Here is an 18,258-nt window from a genome sequence, read left to right on the forward strand (position 1 = left end):
CTAATTATTTCTCTATTACCTCAATGTAAGTCAAATTTAGTGTTACTATCGACGACGATACTGCATTTAACATTAAAAATTACATTCTATCGACGACGAATCACCTTCTATATTAATTTAATGAGAATAAATAAAAAATTAACGGAAACATATTTTTGATCCATTGTAGAATTGATTGTTCTTACTGGTTAAAGTTTGATTCTTTTAATTTAAACTAATTTTAAATTGAGAAAGAAAAATATTTTGACTGTTTAAATTGAGATCGTAACCCTTTAAAAGAATACATAAAAAAAATTCATATTTTTATTATTATGAATTTATTCTTTTATCGAATTAAAAATAATAATTTAATCTCTACACATTATATGCGGGTTTTGAATGTTATTCCAAGCACACTTATAACAAAAAAAAATAGAAACTTATTAAGATTAATTAGAAGATTAATTAGTGATAAGATGAAATTAGTATGTTAATTGTAACCGTTTTTGTTTTTTTTCTCTATGCTATTGTACAACAAAAACTGCATATATTTTCTTTGGCTGTCAATGAATACAATCAGAAGAATCAGAGTAATTTTTCTTCTTCATTGTGCTCTTTCTTCTCCTTTCTAACATGGTATCAGAGCGGATTGATTAATCAAACATTTTTTTTTAGCTTAGTGATTGAGCTTCAAAATTTAATCTTCAATGGCTAGAGAGCAATCAGATGATTCCCAAAACCCGTTCTTCCTTCATAGTACCGACCATCATGAGTTAGTCTTGGTATCCAACCTTCTCAATGGCAATAATTACAATACATGGGAGAGAGCAATCAGAATAGCATTGAACGCCAAAAACAAATTGGGTTTCATAGACGGAACCTACGATCAACCGAGCAACACTGATTCCACTGCCGCAGCTTGGTCACGTTGTAATAGCATGGTAACTTCTTGGTAGTTGAATGTTGTAACAAAGGAGATAGCTGATAGTTTGTTATACCATGAAAATGCACAATCTATCTAGACCGATTTGTGGCTTCGTTATCAGCAGAGCAATGCACCGCGTATCTACCAATTGAAACAGAACATGAATAACCTTGCTCAAGGGTCACTCAGCATCAATGTCTATTATACGCGGATGAAAACAATCTGGGAGGAGCTCAAAACTTACCAACCTGTCATTATGGAAACATGAAGACATGGAATGATTATCAGGAGCAGGAGTTTGTGATGACTTTTTTAATAGGTTTGAATCCATCCTACGCTGCTGTTAGGGCTCAAATCCTGATGATGGAATGTTCCCCATCCATTTTGAAGGCTTTCTCGCTGGTGGTGCAAGAAGAACGACACCGTGCGATCGGCTTCGACGTGTGCGCAGAGACGGCTACGGGGTCTGCTTCTTCCATTGCCCTAACTCAAAGTCGAAGACGACCCACCTGTTCACACTGTGGACTCGTGGGCCACATTATGGACAGGTGTTACTACTTGCATGGGTACCCACCGGGCCTCAAGCCCAAGCCTAAAATGCACTCACCTGTTTTTAATGATGGACACGTCCAAGCCCAAGCCCAAGCCCGCAATGCTTCAACTCAGTCTCGGCCCACTCCTGGAACCAGATCATTTAATTCAATTGGCTTTGAGTCCAGGCCTGATTTTTTTTCTACCCACCAAGTCTTGGCCCACGAACAGGCTTCTCCATAACACAGTTCTTCTTCTTCCTCGGGCACACACCCGACTGCGCGACAGGCGCAGAACTTCACCTCCACCGTTGCCTGCTTACTGGAACTTGATTCTGCTGCCTCGGTCGATGCTCTGAGTACATCGCAAATTCAAAATATTATTGCTCACCTAAGCGCACGGCTCCACCAACCACACTCCACCATCTCGCCAGACAGCTTCTCTCCTCCCACCAATCACGCTACTTCTGATCTTCACGCGACAGGTATATCATTCAAACCCTTCTGCCTTTCTAGTTTTACACACACACTTACCTCTAAATGCTGGATTATTGACTCTGGAGCCACACATCACATATGTTGCACACCCACCCTATTCATAACCCTTAAGCATGTTGAACTCATCCTAGTCACTTTACCAAATGGTAGTTCAGTGCTAGTAACTCAACTTGAAAATGTGCTCCTCACCGACACCCTAACCCTACATAATATTCTATTTGTCCCTCATTTTTCCTTTAACCTTGTCAGTGTAAGCATGTTGACCACCACCCACAACTGTACGGTTAATTTTTTTCTTCATTCTTGTGTCATCCAGGACCACACTCGGGACTTGTTGATTGGGAAGGCTAGACGCATTGGCAACCTCTACTACTTAATTATTAGACATTTTCATTTTTTCGCTGTTAATTCTGTTTCTGCTAATTCTAAAAGTAGCCTATGACACTTTAGAATGGGTCATCATTCCTATGTAAAACTTCAGTACATTAATAAAGATTTACAGACTTTAACTATTTCTCATTGCAAAATTTGTCATTTGACTAAACAACATAAATTGCCTTTTGTTTCTAACAATAAATTATCTGATCATGCATTTGATTTAATCCATATTGACATTTGGGGTCCTTTTTCTACACCGACTATCGAGGGATACAAATACTTTTTTACCATTGTTGATGATTGCACTCACACTACTTGGGTGTATCTTCTTCATTAAAAGTTGGATGTTCTTACCATCTTTCCTGACTTTTATACTCTCATCCTTACACAATATAAAACTCTCATTAAATATGTGAGATATGACAATGCGCATAAGTTGAATTTTTATTCATTTTTCATGTCAAAAGGCATTGTTTCTTATCATTCCTGTGTTGAGACTCCCCAACAAAACTCTATTGTCGAACACAAACATCAATACATTTTAAATGTGGCACGTGTCTTACTATTTCAATCCCATGTCCCTATTATCTATTGGGGCGATTGCATCTTGATTGCTGCTTACCTTATCAACCGCACACCTTCCCCCTTGTTATCTAATAAAACTCCATTTGAATTATTAACTCATAAAAAATCATCTTATGATCATTTGCGTACTTTTAGTTGTCTATGCTATTGCTCCACTTTCGATAGTCATCGCCATAAATTTTCACCTCGTTCTAGGGCTTGTGTCTTCCTCGGTTACTTTTCGGGTTACAAATGATATAAACTTCTCGATATCGAGAGTAATCAAATCATCATCTCTCGAAACGTCATTTTTCATGAACATATCTTTCCATTTCTTTCATCCCACTCACCTAGTCCCATTCACAATGACCTTTTTCATGACCGTGTTTTACCTTTTCCTCTCCATACACCTACACACTCACCAGCTTCCCTTGATTCATCTACCCACTCACAGCATGACTCTTCCCAAATCCTACCATCTCGCCCTCTGTGTGTAACACAACCACCTTCTTATTTGTCTGACTATCACTGCTACCATACAGATACACATGCACTTTATCCCATTTCTTCATTCCTTACTTATACAAAGCTTACACCTCAATATCGCAAATTTATTTGTGTCATTTCCTCCCACACTGAGCCTACCACCTTCTCTGAGGCTGTCCAGTCCGATGTTTGGATGACGGCTATAAATGTGGAGTTACGTGCTTTTGAGAACAACAATATTTGGTCTATTGTTTCCCTTTCACCTGGGAAGCAAACTATTGATTGTAAGTGGGTTTATAAAGTTAAATATCAAGCCGATGGGACCGTAGAGAGACACAAAGCCCGTCTGGTTGCTAAGGGCTACACACAACAATTTAACATTGATTTCATTAACACTATCTCTCCTGTTTCAAAATTGGTTACTGTAAAAATTTTACTTTCACTAGCTGCTATTCATGGTTGGAGTCTGACTCAGTTAGATGTCACCAATGCTTTCCTTCATGGTGACCTTCACGAAGAAGTTTATATGAATATTCCTCTAGGCTATTCTCCTCGAGAGGGGGAGACTCTTCCACATCAACCTGTTTGTCGACAACACAAGTCAATCTATGGGTTGAGACAGACTTCCTGACAGTGATTTCATAAGTTCTCACAAGTATTACTTCAAGAAGGTTTCTATCAGTCACAATGTGACCACTCCTTATTTGTCAAGCATCAGGGTAATGTTTTCTTAGCATTGTTGGTGTATGTTGATGATATTGTCATTGCTGTTAATGATGATCATGGCGTCGAAGAACTCAAAGTTGTATTCAAATAAAAATTTAAAATGAAAGATTTGGGAACTCTCCGATATTTTTTTGGACTTGAAATTGCAAGAAATGACACAGGAATCACCTTATGTCAAAGAAAAAATATTTGGATCTGTTAACTGAAACTGGATACCTTGGTTGTAAGCCTTCATCTACTCCTATGGAACCCAATATTAAGATGTCTAAAGATGATGGAGAACTTCTGTCTGATATTACAAGTTATCGGCGACTGATTGGAAAATTATTGTACTTAACCATCACTCGCCCTGATATATGTATGCTATTCTGTCAATAGACTGAGTCAGTTCCTTGCTGCTTCTAAGACCAGTCACCTTCGAGCTGTTTTGCGGATTCTTCAGTACATCAAGAAAACACCTGACAATGTCTCTTCTTTCCTTCATCATCTGCCATTCAGATTAAAGCTTTTTCTTATGCTGATTGGGGCACATGTCCTGACACTAGAAGATCTCTAACTGGTTATTGTATTTTTCTTGGGTCTTCATTAGTCTCATGGAAATCAAAGAAACAGCAAGTTGTATCTCGATCATCTGCAGAAGCCGAGTATCGTTCCATGACCAACACTACATGTGAAATAGTGTGGATTCTGAATTTGTTGCGAGACTTAAAGGTGCAACATCAAGGTCCTGCATTACTTTACTGTGATAATCAGGCAGCTCTACACATTGCTTTAAATCCAGTATATCATGAGAGAACAAAACATATTGAACTTGACTGTCATTTTGTCCGTGAAAGAATCCAAAATGGTACCTTGAAGACGATGCATATATCCACTCGGAATCAAGTGACAGATTTAATGACAAAAGCGCTTCATCCTACGTAGTTCGACAATTTATTAAACAAGATGTGTACAGTAAATTTGTATTCTCCATCTTGAGGGGGAGTATTAAGATTAATTAGAAGATTAATTAGTGATAAGATGAAATTAGTATGTTAATTGTAACAGTTTTTGTTTTTTTCTCTCTGCCATTGTACAACAAAAACTGCATATATTTTCTTTGGCTGTCAAAGAATACAATAAGAAGAATAAGAGTAATTTTTCTTCTTCATTAGGCTCTTTCTTCTCCATTCTAACAAAACTAAAGATTTGATGGGTAAACTATAACAAAAAATATATATATATATATGGACCAATGTACTAGTTAAAGTTATAGATGATTGAATGATATATATATATATATGTATATATACATATATATAATTGGTAAGCTCAAGTTACTTTAGGTTCAAATTAGATAATTCGACAAAAAATTCTTGTCTACCAAAGATAAGGTGGCTGAAAGGAGCGTAGGATAAGCTGACATGGCCAAGACAAGACAGGATAAGAAGATTACTTCGGATATTCAGAAAAAAAAAAAAAAGAAAAACAAGCGCAATCCGACACCGTCCGGAATCGGCCGTGAAACTAACGGCGGGCCGCATTGAAGCGGAAGTTTCAGGTTAACGTCACCGTCGGCGGCATGGATAAGAACTGAAACCAACGTTTCCACCAATGGCAACCGCGACACGTGTCCCGTTGATATTCCCCGCATTTCCTTCCTTAAGAACTACTGACCCGGTTCGGTTGGTCCCATCAATTCGGTTCCCTAAGAGCTTTCCCGAATCTTCCTCCTCTTCTTCTCTTCGCTCTTCTTCCTTCTCAAAATCGTCTTCGTTTCTCACGAGCAGAGAACCTGATAAGGGGTTTGGGAGAGTCCGAATTGTTGTAGCTGCTGCATCGATGGCGGATTTGTCTCCTAGCACTGTACTGGTCACTGGTGCTGGTGGCAGAACAGGTTTTGATTTTTTTTTGGGATTCGGTTATTTTCTTTTGGTTTTTGAAGTTGTGTTTTGTTCTCTGATATGTTTGGTTTATGATTTCGTGGAATTGTTCTGAAGAGTTGAAGGATTTTGCAAATGGATTCGCTTGTTTATCGTAGTTTGTCGTTTTAGGACTCGGCGTCTTGGCTAGTAGTTTCTTTTAATTTATATATCTAGTTTGGATAGTTCAAGCACGCTATCAAATCCTTGGTGATGCACGATGAAAGGTTAAAGGATTTTGGTGATGTTAACAGAGCGTTCTATCTCAGCTTTTCGAAGAATAAAATCAAATTGGGAAATTTATGGCTCCCATATCAGACTCACATAGGTGAAAATTGAAATCTGTAGTCTTGAGACTGGAAGGTTATGTGAGAGGCACGTAGCTAGTTAAGCTAATATGTATCGTCTAGACTTGAAGTCCAGTTGCATCAATTTTCATAATTGAAAGTATTTAAAACTAGGAAACACACAAAGGATGAATGGCACCCATAAGAAAAGAAAAAAAGGCTCTCTTAACTCTGCACCAAGTTTTTTGCCTTTGCATTGGAAATCTCTTCACTCTGTATGTAGCAAAGATGTTGGTTGTGTTTCTGGGGAGAAGTTCTGATATTGCTCCTCATTGATGAAAGTGTGCAAAAATTTCAACCACTTCAGATCATCGTATCAATCTGAATTTGATGCTTGTGTTTGTGCTTAGAGGAGTTGTATTAAACCTCTCTCACACTTGAATTCAAAACATCACAAAGAGAAGCATGCTGGGCCATCTCCAATTCTGTAGCCTCAGAATTGGATTAAATGTCGCTCACATTTGGATTTGAATGACCACAGAAAGGAATTGGGTTGTGTAAGCCCTTTATGAATGCCTATGACTGAATGTAAATGAACTTTGTTGCAGAGAATGAAAAATGTTGCACATATTATTATTGTTATTACTGTTGTCTTCTTGGTTTCAGTTAGCTCTCTGATTCAGCGGCTGAGTTAGTGTAATTTATCATCATTTCATGCTGTGTTCTTAGGTCATATCGCTCTAGTTCAGGAGATTATTAATTCCTCATTTTTGTGTCTGTAGTTTGTCTTTCTGCAGTGGTAAATCAAAGTAGAAACGTGTTTATGTTTATTCTCTTTCAAACCAGGAAGATTTCCTCATACATTTGAAGATGATACCCTCATTGAAATTGGCAGGTCAAATAGTTTATAGGAAACTAAAGGAGAGGTCAGACCAATATATAGCCAGAGGCCTTGTCAGAACTCAGGAGAGCAAGGAGAAAATTGGAGGAGACGATGTCTTCATTGGGGACATAAGGGATGCCCACAGCATTACTCCTGCCATTGAAGGAATTGACGCCCTTGTAATTCTCACAAGTGCTGTGCCAAAGATGAAACCAGATTTTGATCCTGCAAAAGGCGGAAGGCCAGAGTTCTACTTTGAAGATGGAGCATATCCTGAACAAGTCTAAACTTTTTCTTAGTTCATTATCAAGGTGATTCATTGCATTTTTCTATTCTTCATCATATTGATGGAAATCTTTTGCATTTTAGGTTGATTGGATTGGTCAGAAGAATCAAATAGATGCCGGTGGGTATTTCTGCCTTTCACTTGTTTTTAATACATTAATTCAATACAGATTTTGCTGAACTATATAATGTGTGATTTCATATGAACAGCCAAGGCTGCTGGTGTGAAGCAGATTGTGTTGGTAGGATCTATGGGGGGAACAAATCCTAATCATCCCTTGAACAGTTTGGGTAACGGGAATATTTTGGTCAGTGTCATTCTTTCTTGTTCTTGTAAAGTTGCTTCATTGTTGTGGCATATACGTTTGAATTTTGTTTTGGAATCCACTTCAGATTTCATTGTTTGTCCTTAGTTGACTTCTGGGCTTTAGGTTATTTTGTTTTCTTTCTTTAACAAGATTCTCTTGCGTAATGTTTTCCTTTTGAATTTAAGAAGGTAACTTTTGCGACTAGAAATTATTTAAAATATTCTGTGGTTGCAGGTTTGGAAAAGAAAAGCTGAGCAGTATTTGGCTGATTCTGGTATTCCTTATACAATTATAAGGTATGATAGCTTAATCATTTTGCAATTGCTTATTTATCTTATCTGTAAATTTCAAAGCAAATAACTTGGCTTCCTGCTTCTACGAAACTAAAATTATATTTTTTCTGATTTAATAGGAGACAGTGTATAATTATGTAACACTTAACCCTATCCTTCCTGTTTTTAGATGTGATCTGTGGAAAACTATGTATTAGAGCTCATTTGTGCGTTATGAACTATCTGCAAAATTTCAAGGAAACTATATAATAGGACTGAGGTTTTTATCTTTAATGGTGTATTTGTTCAGTTCTCGATAGTCTATACACATCATCCATGTGCCATGTTTTCCTATACCAACATTATAGGAGAACTAAATGGGCTATGACTATGCTGGATCACTCTAGCTTCCAACTAAATGGGTAGTTCAAGGGAAGAATAAAGTTTCAAGAAAAGGAAACAAACGAGGGGAGGGGTTCAGGAACGAAGAACACTTGGAGAGAGATTCCTTAAGATCGAATAGAGAAAAAGACTCGTTTAGATATGCATTACTTTCACAATGATCAAATGCAGTTAGAATTCCAGGTATTTATAGTGTTTCCAGCTGAAAAACCTAACTAATTTCAGGTATTAGTTATTTCTAACAGTTCTTATTTATTCCCTACGCCACATCGGGAACTGAATGCCCTCTCGCTGTTGCCTTGATAATTTCTGCTTACGAATCTTGCCAGTTGATATCTACCTTTATGGAAACAGGGCTGGAGGTCTGCAAGACAAGGAAGGTGGTATTAGAGAACTGCTTGTTGGAAAGGATGATGAGCTTCTTCAGACTGAAACAAGAACCATAGCCAGGGCTGATGTTGCAGAAGTGTGCGTTCAGGTATTTTTATGCATAACTACTTTACGATACGTTCTTAATTTCTTATGCTTCCGTTTGTTTCTCACAAGCACTTTCCTTGTCGTCGTGGTTGATCTTGAGCAGGCATTGCAGTTCGAGGAGGCAAAATTCAAGGCATTTGATCTGGCCTCAAAGCCTGAGGGAACGGGAACTCCAACGAAGGACTTTAAGGCTCTTTTTTCCCAAGTCACTGCTCGTTTTTGATGGATGTAAATGCGGATCCAAGATCTCGTCGTGTTCTCGAGTTCCAAATCAGAAGTTAACTTATTGTCGGTGTAGGACTTTTTCGGCAAACTAGCATATCAGTTGGATATGCTCCTGTTCTTGGAAGCCTCTTTTTAACAAATTCAAATGTTAGAAACTCTGGATTTAATTGCATATTTTATTATTAATTATGTTATAAACATTTTAATATAATTAATAAAAAAATAATTAATTTATTTTATTTAACTAATATAAATTATAAAAAGATAATTACGTTAATAATTTAATTTTTATTTTTTTAATTCTTAGTGCTGACGTAATAATTATTATTGTTTAAGTTATTTTTATATTAATTAAATAAAATAAAAATATAAAAAAATGATTAAAAATTATATTTTGAAAATAAATTTTATAAATTTAAAGAAGATTATAAAATGAAATATCAAGGCGCCAGGCCACAGAGAAAGCTGAGACGTGCAATGGCGATGGTTGCCTCCCCCAACTGCCGTATGCTTCCATTTTCAGTGGTTCAACGCCAAAAACCTAATTTCAGTTCCCTCCAGTTTCCCCGCAAAGCTCAAATACAAGGCTCTACTGCAAGATACTGGTGCGTAAGATTCGCTACAGCCGAGGATCAAAACAGTCCTCAGCCTCAAGGTCGCTCTCTCTCTCTCTCTCTCTCTCTCTGTGTGAAGTTAATTTAAGCTTTTTTCGGCAAAATCAAAAGCGAAGCTGATTTGGTTGAGTCAAATTGAATCAGATGAGGAAGGGGATAGCTTAGGAGTGAAAGCTGCGTTGTCTCTGTTGCAATTCTACAAGAGTAAAGTCTTTTAAGTTACCTTCAATTTGTTCGTGATTATTATTTTTAGTTTTACTTTTTGCTGATGAAGAAATGAAAGGGGAAATTTGAAGTAACGAATTGCTGATGGATTACGCAGGAGAAATCTCGCCGCTGATGCCTAAGAGTTGTCGGTATATTCCAACGTGTAGTGAGTACTCAATGGAAGCTTACAAGAAATATGGAGTTGTAAAAGGCACCGTCCTGACTGCGTGGCGTCTCTGCCGTTGCAATCCTCTTGGTATTTTAACCTTTCTTCTTCGTTTTCTTTTTCCTTCAAATAATTTAATTTCTATTCCATTCATTTACCTGATTCACCGCTAGATCTTTTTTTAAGTAAAAATTCGTAAAATTATTTAGTAATACGTTTACACCGATCATAGCATAACGTAAAATAACACAATTCCCAAATAAAGAAATACGAGAACAAAGTCCATTTTGAACCTACAACCACTTGTAGAGGAAGTGACATACCAATCTTTCAGTTAAGCAGTGGTTGATAGTTTCATTGCTGCATCTTATTAGTAGCTGTACAACCTGCTTCTACATTTAGTAAGCATGGTAGTTATCATAGAACTCGTGTATTTGCCATTAACGATTTGGTACTATCCATTTGTTTCTTGTATATATATTTCCTTAAATGGTACGTAGGAAATATTAATATAATCTTCTATATCAAACACCTTTTTAAGTCAAGACCACCCTCACTTTCTCATTCAATAAACACTTTCTTGTATCAATTAGCTGCCAGTCATTGTCGGGAGTTGTACACAACACATATACCATATATATAGCTTAACTATTAATAATGCTTGGGAAAGCTGGTCAGGAGCTCACTGTGACCGCCCCAGGGGATGGGGAAACGGCAGGCTCCATATTGCTATGGTGCTTCCCAGTTGACCATGGCTGTGGTTATGGAATTTATGATTCGGCTTTTTGTCAATGAAATTGTTATTTATATCTTGTCATTAGTTTCCAACTTTAGTAGGTTCTCAATTTTAATCCAGATTCAATTTTCTGAGAATCTGATTGGAATGCGATGAAATCCTATTTCATCGTTTTAGGTGTTGTACAAAATGGGAGCTCTCTCTTCCTTCACAAATTTTAAAGTTTCTTTCTGGTGAGCAAATTTGACTCTGTTCACACAGTACTAAACTCTAATATTTAATCTAAAGGTAACTTATAGTGCCAGCAAAGAATCTGTTAAAAGTTAATGTATGGTGTTAATGAATGTATTAGTTTGACACAATATAGAAATGTAGGGGTTGAGTACTTCAACTAAAATATAGGGATGAATTTGATAGATAGAATGGCAAAGTAAATGGAAATTTTTAAAAATTACCTTAATAATGATTAAGTAACGGAATAAAAGAGGACTTAAATTAAACAGATTTTGGAAGAAAACTTGAAATGCAAGGAAAGCAAATAACATAAGCATATTGAATTGTGAGCCTTTTTCAATTTTGTAGGTGGGTCTGGATTCGACCCTCCTCGGTGGTTTGATGAGACAAGACCAACTGAAGAATGAGACTGTTGATTTCATGGTTTCTGAACACTGGTATCTTTTGAGAGGTAATACCATCCAGAAAAATGATTCGATAAATGTGGATAAATGTGTGAACTTTAGTTGAAATTTTGCTGGAATATCATAGTCTAGCAGCCTCAATGAGAGTTTAACATAACCAATGTGCATAAAAATGTAAATGCTATTGTTTTTCTAATAATTTCTATTTTGATATTATTCGCTATTATTGTCATGAAATTGTTACGAGACGCAGTCTGCTTCGATTGTAGTGGTTGTGGGGCTATTAAACAGATCTGCTTATTAGTTGTCTCCCAGTCCTAAGAATTCTCATCTCCTCTTGTGGTTGAACAAAAGTAGGCTGATTAGATATGCTTTAATCTCAACAGAATATATTTAGTCATTGTTGCAACTATCCTTTTCCATATGTAAATTCCTCCAACATGGGTTTGGTACTGGTACCCCTTTGGTACCGCTGTTAATGTTATACTTTACATTCTATATTTTAAAAAATATAAAATTTAGCTTACCCTTAAAACTTTTTATGAACTTGTCTTGGATTCGAGACAGTTTCGGGTTAGTGTATTTTGCATCTGTGATGGGTTCGGTTTTGACAAAATCCACTCCAAATACTACAAAAGCAGTTTGAGGAAAAGTATTCTATGGTATAATCGACAAGTCGGGCAAGATATACATCTAAAACCCAACTTAAAGGGGAAGTGTCCGAGTGAGTTATGTGATTGATTGTGTAATTATATCAAAAAGGTATTCATTAGATTGATTTTATAGCTCTTTTAAGGATCTAGTAATTGACCAAATTTGTTCATATATAAGAATATTTAGTTTATTGACCAAATTTGTTTACATAAAAGAATATTTAGTTTATTGACCAAATTTGTTTATACATAAGAATATTTAGTTTACAGGATTTCTTTTCCTACTTTTAAGTTGCAACCTATATATTTCCTCCATAAACTGAAGAAACCACTCATTGAATAAAAACTCATATCCAAAGACTCTATTATCTGACAAAACCAATATATATACATATACACAATAAGCATGAGTCGGGCAGTTCTGGTTTGGTTCTTCTTGGTGGTAACCCTAATCTTGAATTTGAGAACCGTAGGAGGAGTTGTGGGTGAAACTTATCATGTTCACATCATGAATGGTCTGCAAACTAACTCGCACGCACTAATCGTACGGTGCAAGTCGAAAAACGATGATCTGGGCAGGCACGTTTTGTGGAAAGATGGCGATTTTACTTTCCATTTGAAGGTGAATTTTTGGCAGACAACTCTCTTCTTTTGCGGCTGGAACTGGGGAAACAAGCGAGCCATGTTTGATGTTTTTAAAGCTGATGATGAAGGACATGAATGTGCCCAAACAGGAAACTGTTACTGGCAAGCTAGAGAAGATGGTTTTTACTTCACTGCTAATACAACTATGTCATGGGTCCATAAGTATAACTGGAATAATTAATTTATATATATCCATTATCTGATCTAATCTATTTTCAATGAAAAATAGTGGGTTTGAATAAAATTCTGAAATTTTTGAAGAAATATTATATTTATATCAAAACTGGCATACATATATATATTATCTAATTAATGAAATATGTAAATTTTAAATAAAAAAACAACCTCCAAAACTTTGTTCATGCTCCAATATCCTACTCATACTTAATATTCCTATTTTCTTTCTGAAGAAAAAGGCATAGAGCTCAAAAAACAATTTGTAGAAATCAATTCAAATGATAAGCATAAAATAGAAAGAGGAGAGAGAGATCAAACCAGTTAATAGCAGAAAATCCTCACTTTTGTCTTTAAGGAAACATTAGAAGTCATTTACAAACTTCTTCCCTGTTGAATTCCCTACTAAAAAACGAGAACTCAACCAAAATCCAACATATCCAGCAAGAAATGTGTGTACATTGAAGAACTAAGTTAGTACCGTAGAACTAACCTGGTTAAATCACTTTTACAGCACCCTTCTCTTGTCATAGTCGACTATCAGTCAAGCATTAACAGATTAGTAGCAATATAGCTAACTGTCTACACATTGAAGAACTCTGTTAGTACTGAGAATTTACCTGGTTAACATCACTTTTACAGCACCCTTCTCTTGTCAAAGTCGGAATATCAGTCAAGCATTAACAGTTAGTAGCAATATCAAACTGTCTGGATTCTGGTCTAGCAGTTGACTCATCTTTAGAACTAGATAAGGCAGTAACATCAAAGACAAGATCATGCAAACCCAAACACCAGCATTTCCTCGGAGTCCTTCATTATCTCTGCTGGCATAACCCAGAGGCGAGAAGCAGACCTTAAATGCTCAGAAGCATCACTAGAAACCTATCTGTGCTGGCTTCCAGGCCGAAAGGGCATAGATAATTCGCCCCTTCCATCCCTGCAGAAGCCACCTGCCATCTTCGTCAATTAGAAAATCTTTGTGGTAACCTGACCTCACTTTAGCTGTTGCATGCTTGACTATATCTTCATCGAAAGGCAGCTGCACAAACCCAGCCCTAAGATTACGAACTTGCCATTGCTTGTATGTTTCTGGCCTCTCCACTCTCTCCCATCCCTCACAAGCTATAACATTTAAAGCTTCTCTACCAAAGATCTCCTTCTCAAGCAGCATCCTCTCATGATTCTCACGTGGGATGATGGTTTCAAGCATATCAAACATTGCAGAAAAATGAAAGAGAGCTTCTCGGAATCTGGTAACAAAGAATGGAGCATTGTAGCCTCCATTAACAATTCCATGGATGAAAAGGTCTGGATTAATTTTTCTTACTAATTTTAGAAAATTTGTTCTTGAACTGTCTACTGCCATGGTTTCATCAAGCAAATTCTTACTCCGATAAATGCAATTGACCACAAGGACCTCATCCCTATCAATCTTGAGCTCTTCAAGTTGAATGGCATCCCATCTCTTTGCTATGGGATTATAATCAAATGGCACCTTGAATTCTTCAGCATAAGCTCTTAGGCGACGTCCTGTTTCCTCAACTCGTTCTCCTGGACGAAAGCCAGGTTGGGGAAAGTCAATGCCAGTAATCCGAAGCTTTGGGGGCCCACCATCTCTCCAAGTGAATCGCTGGATCATGGTGGGCCATTGAAATCCATAAAGAATACCAAAATCAATGATGTGGACCTTCATAGAACTTGCAGCTAAATTCCTTATGGTTTTGTTGGAAACAAAGCTAGAGATTTTTCTGAAAGGACATGCAGCAAGATATAGATGGTAAGCTTTAAGTAGATCAGAAGCAGGTGTTCTCTTACTAACCAGACCTTTATATATCTGGCTACCGGTGCCTGCCAAGCGAGCCTCAAACGCATTAGCAAAGCAATGAGACAATCTCTGACTGCCATCCCCAAACGGAGAAGAATGCTGCCGGATCTGCTTTAACAATTCATTCGCACTCCTACGATCATCAGCAGCTACATCTTGTGCACATTGAATCAGCAGATTCCTCAAATCCACCACCTCCTTTTTCCCACCTTTTCTCTTACCACGGCCCTTAGTTACATTTGATCCTTTTGACTGCCCATTTTGCGGCACTTTCTTGGCTGCTCCATCCCGCAAGGTGTCACGCAGAGCATTAAATTCATCCAATCCGTTACCCGGAGTACGAAGCAAGACCTTATCAAACAAATCTGATCGCAAAATGGATTCAGGAAAAATTGCAGCTTGCTTACTATTCCTCTCCTCGTCCAGATCAACACCCTCCCTGTCAGATGTCTTCCTTCCACACAATCCATTAGGTAGCCCTTCTTTCTTGCCTTCTTTCTCCACTTTTACCACCACCTCACTGGTCCTTTTTCGTATCTCCTTAGGTAGCAAGCCACCACCATTCAAATTGACAAGCAACTGTTCGTCACTAGGAAGAAACTTGCTTGCCTCCTCAACTCCCCTCTTGAATTGTGAAATAGATGGGCTCTCACTATTCAAATCGGGGGCCTGAATGGCACTTCCAGGAGAGTCCAACAACCCATCTACACTGGTGATCGCACTATTCGAAGAGCCATGAGATGACCAAGAAATGCTTGAAATAGGAAGCGTCTGTAACGGAGAGGTATCATACTCGGGCAGACTTTGTACCCGACCATTGCCAACGAAGTAGCCATCAATGGAACAGTTTCTATAATTCCAATATGCACTCTCATCTGGGTTTACTCCATTATGCATGATGCAAGTCGAGTTTGGTTCTGGGGAAGGTGGATACCTTTTGCCGATAGCTTCATAAAGAGATCTTTCAGCCGCTTGAAGATCCAAAGAATCTTGAAGCATACACGTCTTGTCCTCCATATCTTCCTCCATCAACATCGTGTTAATGTACCGTAAAACCGCATCTGAGAAATCGCAGTCCTCATGCGAATCATCCTCATGGCTCAAATTCGAAACGGGAGCAACTCTACCAGGGACTACTGCGTTTGGTGCAAGATAATTATGTTCCCTGTAACTGTGATCCATAAAGGTATTCTCAAATCTAGGTTCAGCAACAAGGTTCTGATTTGGCAAAACGGACAAGGGCTGATTTACAAACTGCATTCGATTCATTGTACCAGAAAACATCCCAAGACGCGGCTCCATAATCATATATTTCGGAAGAAGTAAACACAGGACCAAACCAAACCAAACCAAACTGGAGGAGAACTACCAGTAGAATCTCAAAATCCAAAATACACGAATCTCTTATTTACTCGATTCGAAGGATTGGAGATTTTTTACCCCCCACAAAACCATGATTCGAAGAAACTTTACAATCGCAGGCAATAAGATTGAAACACTAATTTCGCAAAGAAGACAAACCAGAACATAGATAAATTCACCACTACTAAGTTGCTAATCTACAACACACTAGAAAAAACAAAAAACAAAGAAGAGACAATGAATCGCCAACTTTAGGTCAAAATTCACCACCCCTCAAATGCCCCAAAAAAAAGTATCAACTTCCTTCATAAACTGTACGGCGCTCTGCTTGGGAACACAACGCGAGAAAATACAGAAGAACAATAGCTTACCTCGCAGAGACTGTATCTTAACACAGAGAGAGAGAGAGAGAGAGACAGAGACAGAGGGGAAACGAAGCAGGGAGTGACCTAAAGCCATTTCATCTTACGGAGCTTTTTATTTTTTATTTTTTTATTTCTGAGATAAAAGCGATTTAAAGGTGGAAAAAATCACGACCGTTGATTTTGTCTCCTCCTAAATCATGAGACACTCAATTATTTGTCCTCTACCCAATACGCGAGTGCCACGTGTCAGTCTGAAAGAACATTTCGGATGATGTGGCGGGTTTTCCGCGTGCTTCCAGAACGATCTGTCACCAAAAGGATTCTTTCTGCATCGACGCGTGGTCCCGCTCTGATGAAAGTACTAAAATGCCCCTCTGCCGTGGATGTGGATTCACGTGGGATCATGAATATATATATATATATCCATGATGGTGATGATGGGCATATTTGTTTAGAAAAAGTACCATATACATATATATATATATATATAGAGTTAGATTCTTACCCTTTACAAATATATAATATAATTTTTATAATTATATAAATAAAATATAAATATTGTTTTGTACAAATAAAATTATATAAAAATTAAAAGAAAATTTCACTGAAAATATAAAACATTATCACATACTAAATTTTACCTATATTTTTTATATTAATTATTACGTAACATTTTATATATAAAAATATTTTAAAAAAAATATTAGCAGTAAAAATTTATGAATTTAAATCTTAATTGATGATATTACGTTATATCTGATATGAAAATTTATTATAGTTAAAAATAATTAATTATCGTCCGACAAATTCATTAACAGTGTTAGTATGCATTAAATTTAAATATTTTAAAATAATATAACAACCAAATTTAATATTTTCTCCATTTAACTTTTAAAGAATGTTGTTTAAGTATATGTATGTGTGTGTGTACATATATACATACATATATAAATACATATATATATATATATAGAGTATATAAAGCCACCATCTGAGGGAGGGCTTTTATGTGGTGCACTGACAAAAATCCACGCTACACAAACAGGAATTGCGGTTGGTCTCCGCAAACTTGTCTTTTTTAAATCCCGAGCTGTACGTTTTCACTAGAAAAGAATCAAAAGTGTCCGATTGATATAAGTTACAAATCTTTGAATTTAATCCTAATCCTTCAATAATAATTATAATAATAATAATCATAAAATATTTGTACATACAAAAGAAAACCATATTATTACACTGTATATATATATATATATATATATAAATATATGACTACTCATGAATGATTGGTGGTCCCTCTGGGTGTTCTAAGATTTACATGTGAGTATATACATATATATATATATATAATCATTACAATTCCTAGGAAAATATAAAAATTGAATAAAGGTATTATTTGAGCACTAACTTTATATCACAATAGTGGAGATAGCACAGCATACCCTTTTCTTAGCATAAAACATTTGGGGGCTCACCATGGTAATTTTATATATATATATATGTATGTATATGTATATCTATATTTATTATTGTTTATAAAGTTTATGCTTCGGGGTGAGATTGTATATTATATATATTTAGTGGGTCACGTTCAAGTCAACAACTTTAATTTTCAGTTGATCATATTTTCCTAATGTCTACTTATAGGTCAAATATATTTTTAAACATACGATTTAAAAATTACACCGAACCGAATCGAATACATTTGATTAAATAATTATAAAATAAAATTAAAATTATATCCGAA

At 36.6% G+C, this 18,258-nt stretch overlaps 4 protein-coding genes and 1 pseudogene across 14 annotated transcripts; 4 read left to right on the forward strand and 1 right to left on the reverse strand.

The window, feature by feature from the left end:
* Positions 1-582: 582 nt before the first annotated feature.
* Positions 583-2,250, forward strand: LOC148240323 (uncharacterized; annotated as a pseudogene).
* Positions 2,251-5,503: 3,253 nt separating this feature from the next.
* Positions 5,504-9,365, forward strand: LOC110807523 (NAD(P)-binding Rossmann-fold superfamily protein). Its single transcript, XM_088209470.1, has 7 exons — positions 5,504-5,962; positions 7,170-7,438; positions 7,527-7,563; positions 7,653-7,750; positions 7,985-8,046; positions 8,779-8,902; positions 9,005-9,365. The coding sequence occupies exons 1-7, from the start codon at positions 5,680-5,682 to the stop codon at positions 9,122-9,124; spliced, it is 993 nt and encodes a 330-aa protein (XP_088065596.1). The 5' UTR covers positions 5,504-5,679; the 3' UTR covers positions 9,125-9,365.
* Positions 9,366-9,558: 193 nt separating this feature from the next.
* Positions 9,559-11,703, forward strand: LOC110807522 (membrane protein insertion efficiency factor). The gene is made up of 4 exons (XM_022032664.2): positions 9,559-9,781; positions 9,885-9,944; positions 10,063-10,203; positions 11,432-11,703. The coding sequence occupies exons 1-4, from the start codon at positions 9,559-9,561 to the stop codon at positions 11,488-11,490; spliced, it is 483 nt and encodes a 160-aa protein (XP_021888356.2). The 3' UTR covers positions 11,491-11,703.
* Positions 11,704-12,340: 637 nt separating this feature from the next.
* Positions 12,341-16,617, reverse strand: LOC110807535 (GRAS family transcription factor). Of its 11 annotated transcripts, none has more exons than XM_088209464.1 (4): positions 13,580-16,617; positions 13,453-13,496; positions 13,281-13,361; positions 12,341-12,841 (listed from the first exon to the last, which is right to left on the reverse strand). In XM_088209464.1, the coding sequence occupies exon 1, from the start codon at positions 16,090-16,092 to the stop codon at positions 13,834-13,836; it is 2,259 nt and encodes a 752-aa protein (XP_088065590.1). In that variant the 5' UTR covers positions 16,093-16,617; the 3' UTR covers positions 12,341-12,841; positions 13,281-13,361; positions 13,453-13,496; positions 13,580-13,833. The 11 variants fall into 11 exon arrangements, with proteins under 11 accessions (XP_088065590.1, XP_088065591.1, XP_088065593.1 ...); XM_088209465.1 differs by having other exon boundaries at positions 12,341-12,916; XM_088209467.1 differs by having other exon boundaries at positions 13,281-13,364.
* On the forward strand, positions 12,547-12,966 carry LOC148240324 (S-protein homolog 24-like). Its single transcript, XM_088209714.1, has one exon. It carries the CDS (start codon positions 12,547-12,549, stop codon positions 12,964-12,966), a length of 420 nt encoding a protein of 139 aa, XP_088065840.1.
* Positions 16,618-18,258: the final 1,641 nt, after the last annotated feature.

The sequence above is a fragment of the Carica papaya genome, chromosome 8 (genome assembly GCF_054855325.1).
Source record: "Carica papaya isolate Zhongbai chromosome 8, ASM5485532v1, whole genome shotgun sequence".
In the NCBI taxonomy this organism is placed as follows: Eukaryota; Viridiplantae; Streptophyta; class Magnoliopsida; order Brassicales; family Caricaceae; genus Carica; species Carica papaya.